Here is a 6,984-nt window from a genome sequence, read left to right as displayed (position 1 = left end):
ATCCCATGTTATAGCCATCAACACAATCTGTTTTGGAACAGTAGTCTGTATCGGATTTGTTTAGATTTACTTTCAATTTTCCCCACAGCAATTAATGACAATAAAAAAAAACTGTCATTGTTTAAGTCAGTGTTTCTTAAAGGCCTACTGAAACCCACTACTACCGATCACGCAGTCTGATAGTTTATATATCAGTTTATATATCAATGATGAAATATTAACATTGCTACACATGCCAAAAACCAGCAAGTTTTTGGATGGGAAAATTGTGATATTAAGTCGGCTCTTACCGGAGACTTCAGTGGATAATGCGACCTCATCCTGCAGCTCAAAAAGGCAGCGGTGATCTTGGCTGCTCTGCTTCTCTCAGAGACACTGGCGTTCACCGCAGCCATCCGACTTTCAGGTATGACCTTATAATTGGACTAAAATACTATTAACACAATAAGCAGATACGGCATTTTCCAAAATTATCCTAGTAAATGTGTCTAATTACATCTGAAACGCTCCCACTACCGCCGCCTGGAGCCGTCGCCTTTTTTTTTTTTTTTCTTTTTAGTGCTTCTCTCTAACTTTCCTCATCCACGAATATTTCATCCTCGCTCAAATTAATGGAGAAATCGTCACTTTCTCGGTCTGAATAGCTCATGCTGCTGGAGGCTATGATTACAAACAATGTGAGGAGCCCTACAACCAGTGACGTCACACGCACATCGTCTGCTACTTCCAGTAAAGGCAAGGTTTTTTTATTAGCGACCATAACTTCCAAAGACATGCACCTGGGGATAGGTTGATTGGCAACACTAAAATTGGCCCTAGTGTGTGAATGTGAGTGTGAATGTTGTCTGTCTATCTGTGTTGGCCCTGCGATGAGGTGGCGATTTGTCCAGGGTGTACCCCGCCTTCCGCCCGATTGTAGCTGAGATAGGCGCCAGCGCCCCCCGCAACCCCGAAAGGGAATAAGCGGTAGGAAATGGATGGATGGATGAAGTTGCGAACTTTATCGTCGATATTCTCTACTAAATCCTTTCAGCAAAAATATGGCAATATTGTGAAATGATCAAGTATGACACATAGAATGGAACTGCTATCCCCGTTTAAATAAGAAAATGGGGCGTGAGCGCCTCCTAGAAGACAACCAAAAAATATCTGTTTCGCAGATGTGGTCCGTATGGGCCGCAGCCCTATTCAGTTGTAATACAGTTTTCGACCATTTGTGGCAGTACCAAACACACAGAAGTAGTCCAGAGTCACAATTTTGAAGAAAGTTCTTAAAAAGGAACTGCACTTTTTTGGGAATTTCATACCCTGAGGGTGACAAGCGGTAGGAAATATATGGATAAATGGGTTCACAATCATTATGAAAGACATGACAATGGAGGTATTTTTTTAATGTATTCCAAATATTAAATAAATGCGATCTGCCTATATAGCCTTTTAGAAAAACTTCCAACCACCTCCATTAAGGTTGTAAATACAGTGGGGCAAAAAAGTATTTAGTCAGCCAGCGATTGTGCAAGTTCTCCCACTTAAAATGATGACAGAGGTCTGTAATTTTCATCATAGGTACACTTCAACTGTGAGAGACAGAATGTGAAAAAAAATTCCAGGAATTCACATTGTAGGAATTTTAAAGAATTTATGTGTAAATTATGGTGGAAAATAAGTATTTGGTCAACTATTCAAAGCTCCCACTGATGGAAGGAGGTTTTGGCTCAAAATCTCACAATACATGGCCCCATTCATTCTTTCCTTAACACGGATCAGTCTTCCTGTCCCCTTAGCAGAAAAACATCCCCAAAGCATGATGTTTCCACCCCCATGCTTCACAGTAGGTATGGTGTTCTTGGGATGCAACTCAGTATTCATCTTCCTCCAAACACGACGAGTTGAGTTTATAGCAAAAAGTTCAATTTTGGTTTCATCTGACCACAAGACATTCTCCCAATCCTCAGCTGTATCATCCATGTGCTCTCTGGCAAACTTCAGACGGGCCTGGACATGCACTGGCTTAAGCAGGGGGACACGTCTGGCACTGCAGGATTTGATTCCCTGTCGGCGTAGTGTGTTACTGATGGTAACCTTTGTTACTTCGGTCCCAGCTCTCTGCAGGTCATTCACCAGGTCCCCCCGTGTGGTTCTGGGATTTTTGCTCACCGTTCTCATGATCATTTTGACCCCACGGGATGAGATTTTGCGTGGAGCCCCAGATCAAGGGAGATTATCAGTGGTCTTGTATGTCTTCCACTTTCTGATAATTGCTCCCACAGTTGAATATTTCACACCAAGCTGCTTGCCTATAGTAGATTCACTCTTCCCAGTCTGGTGCAGGTCTACAATTATTTTCCTGGTGTCCTTCGACAGCTCTTTGGTCTTGGCCATAGTGGAGTTTGGAGTCTGACTGGTTGAGGCTGTGGACAGGTGTCTTTTATACAGATAACAAGTTCAAACAAGTGCCATTAATACAGGTGACGAGTGGAGGACAGAAGAGCTTCATAGAGAAGAAGTTACAGGTCTGTGAGAGCCATGAAACTCAGTATTCTTGGGATGCAACTCAGTATACTTCTTCCTCCAAACACGACGATAGAGTTTATACCAAAATGGATACATAGATGATACAACAGAGGATTGGGAGAATGTCATGTGGTCAGATGAAACCAAAATAGAACTTTTTGGTATAAACTCAACTCGTCGTGTTTGGAGGAAGAAGAATACTGGGTTGCATCCCAAGAACACCACACCTACTGTGAAGCATGGGGGTGGAAACATCATGCTTTGGGGCTGTTTTTCCCAGTCTGCTGCAGGTCTACAATTCGTCGTGTTTGAGGAAGAAGAATACTGAGTTGCATCCCAAGAACACCATAACTACTGTGAAGCATGGGGGTGGAAACTTCATGCTTTGGGGCTGTTTTTCCCAGTCTGGTGCAGGTCTACAATTCTTTTCCTGGTGTCCTTCGACAGCTCTTTGGTCTTGGCCATAGTGGAGTTTGGAGTCTGACTGTTTGAGGCTGTGGACAGGTGTCTTTTATACAGATAACGAGTTCAAACAAGTGCCATTAATACAGGTGACGAGTGGAGGACAGAAGAGCTTCTCAGAGAAGAAGTTACAGGTCTGTGAGACCCATGCAATTGAGTATTTGTCTTCCTCCAAACACGGCGATAGAGTTTTTACCAAAATGGATACATGGATGATACAGCAGAGGATTGGGAGAATGTCATGTGGTCAGATGAAACCAACATAGAACTTTTTGGTATAAACTCAACTCATCGTGTTTGGAGGAAGAAGAATACTGAGTTGCATCCCAAGAACACCATACCTACTGTGAAACATGGGGGTGGTAACATCATGCTTCGGGGCTGTGTTTCTGCTAAGGGGACAGGACGATGGATATGTGTTAAGGAAAGAATGAATGGGGCCATGTATCGAGAGATTTTGAGCCATAACCTCCTTCCATCAATGAGAGCTTTGAATGGTTGACCAAATACTTATTTTTCACCATAATTTACATATACATTATTTAAAATTCCTACAATGTGAATTCCTGGATTTTTTTTTCACATTCTGTCTCTCACAGTTGAAGTGTACCTATGATGAAAATTACAGACCTCGGTCATCATTTTAAGTGGGAGAACGTGCACAATCGGTGGCTGACTAAATACTTTTTTTCCCCATCGTACAACTTCTGGGGCTTACTACTTTAGAGAGTAACAGTAACACTGTAATATGCAAATGTTTTTCCTTGTGGTTGCCAGCAGCATATCAATGGCATCAAGACCACTGCTGTCATTGCAAAGCACACACCGAGGGTTAACTTTGTTGTGATTCCATTTGGCTTTGGCGCCGGCGTTCGTAGCGCCAGCAGAAGCCCTGCCTCAGCAATTTAGGCTGCCCAATAAAGCAGCCCTCATCCCCCTGGGACCGTCTGTCAACCACTGCCAGAGACAAGCCTGTGCCACTCTTTCCAGCAGCCAGACGGGGGAGAAGTCCCACCACACACGCGCACATCCACACAAATGCATCACTACCACACACACAGAAAGAAAAGCACAGATTTGAGCATATTTGAGTGGCAGCGTTCGCACCACCGGGAGACAGCCATAACTAGACAAGTAATTGTGGATGATGGAAACGCACTTTCAGCACTTGTGTTCGCTTCTAAAAATGACACACATTGTGATGGACCAACACTTAAACCACGAGATTGGACCGATACACTGGGCTTCTGGGGTTTAAGGCCTTGGCCCAAGACTCCTCGCAGGAACTCAGGAAATGACATTTCCTACGTTTAGCAGGACACACAGACAGCCGAAACAGGCCGGAGAGAGAATGTGAGAGAGAGACTACTGGGAGAATGAGTGGGAGTTCCTAAGTAGGAACAGAGCATGCACTGTTTCATATTACGGCGAAAAAGAAGAGAAAGAGGGGAAGAGTTAACGCGGCCAAAGACTCTGCTGGGTCGTGCAGTCGTGCTCCGCTTGTTTAGGCGCGCTGCAGTTTTCTGGGTTTATGGATTCACTGAGAGAGGACAATGTACATCTCTGTAGTGCTGCTGGTCCTGATTAAAGCTCTGCTCACAGGTATGTCCATCTTGTTTACAGCAATGCAAAAAAATGGAGCGAGCGAGCACGCATGGAAGGAGTCAGGAAAATAGCTTATGGTGAACCCTGGAATTAAAACTTTATTCAGAACAGTGGGGTTCGACCGAACTGAGTCGACTTTGGGGGTTCGGCCGAGGTCAAAACACACCTGACTCTTCGTGTAAATGCAAACTTCTCCCTGTTGGCTTATTACGGATACGGCAACAGCTGATTGATTTGAGGGTGTGTGATTTGTTGTGAGTTCATGCACTGTCTTAGTTTTGTTGTTTGAACAAGGTGATGTTCATGCACGGTGCATTTTGTGCACCAGTAAAATAGACATGTTAACACTTTAGTATGGGGAACATATTTACCATTGGTACAAAATGCGGCTGCTAGACTTTTGACAAGAACAAGAAAGTTTGATCACATTACGCCTGTACTGGCTCACCTGCACTGGCTTCCTGTGCACTTAAGATGGGACTTTAAGGTTTTACTACTTACGTATAAAATACTACACGGTCTAGCTCCATCCTATCTTGCCGATTGTATTGTACCATATGTCCCGGCAAGAAATCTGCGTTCAAAGGACTCCGGCTTATTAGTGATTCCCAAAGCCCCAAAAAAGTCTGCGGGCTATAGAGCGTTTTCCGTTCGGGCTCCAGTACTCTGGAATGCCCTCCCGGTAACAGTTCGAGATGCCACCTCAGTAGAAGCATTTAAGTCTCACCTTAAAACTCATTTGTATACTCTAGCCTTTAAATAGACTCCCTTTTTAGACCAGTTGATCTGCCGTTTCTTTTCTTTTTCTTCTATGTCCCACTCTCCCTTGTGGAGGGGGTCCGGTCCGATCCGGTGGCCATGTACTGCTTGCCTGTGTATCGGCTGGGGACATCTCTGCGCTGCTGATCCGCCTCCGCTTGGGATGATTTCCTGCTGGCTCCGCTATGAACGGGACTCTCGCTGCTGTGTTGGATCCGCTTTGGACTGGACTCTCGCGACTGTGTTGGATCCATTATAGATTGAACTTTCACAGTATCATGTTAGACCTGCTCGACATCCATTGCTTTCCTCCTCTCCAAGGTTCTCATAGTCATTATTGTCACCGATGTCCCACTGGGTGTGAGTTTTCCTTGCCCTTATGTGGGCCTACCGAGGATGTCGTAGTGGTTTGTGCAGCCCTTTGAGACACTAGTGATTTAGGGCTATATAAGTAAACATTGATTGATTGATTGAATTAGTTGCTTATTAACATGCAAATTAGTAACATATTGGCTCTTAACTAGTCATTAAGTATTAATTAATGCCTTATTCGGCATGGCCTTATTATAACCCTAACCCTCTAACCCTGACCCTAACCCTAACCAAATAACTCTAAATGAAGTCTTTGTTACTTAGAATATGTTCCCCTAGTGTCCAAATAACCTTAAATTAAGTCTTTGTTACTTAGAATATGATCCCTATACTAAAGCGTTACCAAACACATGCAACTTTGTCTTGAATTTGAAAAAAAGCAACATTTTATTTTCACTAAAGAAGGGTTCGGTGAATGCGCATATAAAACTGGTGGGGTTCGGTACCTCCAACAAGGTTCAGAACCACTGATTTAGAACTTAAAGAACTCCTCAGTGTGCAGTAAGCAAATGGCATCATTGCAAAAGTTTTCTTTGTTTTATAATTACTGTTTTCTTCAGTAACTACGATCAACTTTACAAAACCTTGTAATTACAGCGTGTTTTGTATTTTGTTAGTAGAGTCATGTCACATTCAATTGTGGAGCATGCACAAACCCTTAGTTAAGGTGACCAAACAAACAGTTTTCCAGGACATGTCCTGTTTTCTTACATACTGTCTTGGTCGTCCGTTTTCGATTTAAAATGTTTGTTTTTCATAGAGCCATTACTTGATCTTCATTAGGACAGATAGATATTTTTTGTTTGTTGAAGGAATATCTTTATTGAGACGTTTTTGCTATTTACAAATATGGTTTTGTATTTTGTAGTTATTTAAATGTCCAGTAAGACTTGATAATAGTACTTTTGTTTTCCTACAGGCAATTTTTTATAACACAAAACAGGCATTGATTCTAAAAACCCCTTTTCCATATGAGTTGGGAAATTATGTTAGGTGTAAATATAAACGGAATACAATGATTTGCGAATCGTTTTCAACCCATATTTAGTTGAATATGCTACAAAGACAACATATTTGATGTTCAAACTGATAAACTTTTTTTTTTTTGCAAATAATCATTAACTTTAGAATTTGATGCCAGCAACACGTGACAAAGAAGTTGGGAAAGGTGGCAATAAATACTGATAAAGTTGAGAAATACTCATCAAACACTTATTTGGAACATCCCACAGGTGTGCAGGCTAATTGGGAACAGGTGGGTGCCATGATTGG

At 42.5% G+C, this 6,984-nt stretch overlaps 1 protein-coding gene across 1 annotated transcript in view; it reads left to right on the top strand.

The window, feature by feature from the left end:
• Nucleotides 1–3,976: 3,976 nt before the first annotated feature.
• Nucleotides 3,977–6,984, top strand: part of vstm4a (V-set and transmembrane domain containing 4a) — a 28,201-nt gene continuing 25,193 nt past the window's right edge. The window contains exon 1 of the mRNA XM_061910260.1: nucleotides 3,977–4,578. Within this exon, the coding sequence (XP_061766244.1) occupies nucleotides 4,530–4,578 (49 nt within the window). The 5' untranslated portion in view covers nucleotides 3,977–4,529. The remainder of the gene's footprint in view (nucleotides 4,579–6,984) is intronic.

The sequence above is a fragment of the Nerophis ophidion genome, linkage group LG09 (genome assembly GCF_033978795.1).
Source record: "Nerophis ophidion isolate RoL-2023_Sa linkage group LG09, RoL_Noph_v1.0, whole genome shotgun sequence".
In the NCBI taxonomy this organism is placed as follows: Eukaryota; Metazoa; Chordata; class Actinopteri; order Syngnathiformes; family Syngnathidae; genus Nerophis; species Nerophis ophidion.
The sequence above is the reverse complement of the archived record's forward strand: the minus strand, read 5'-3'. Positions and strand labels throughout refer to the sequence as shown.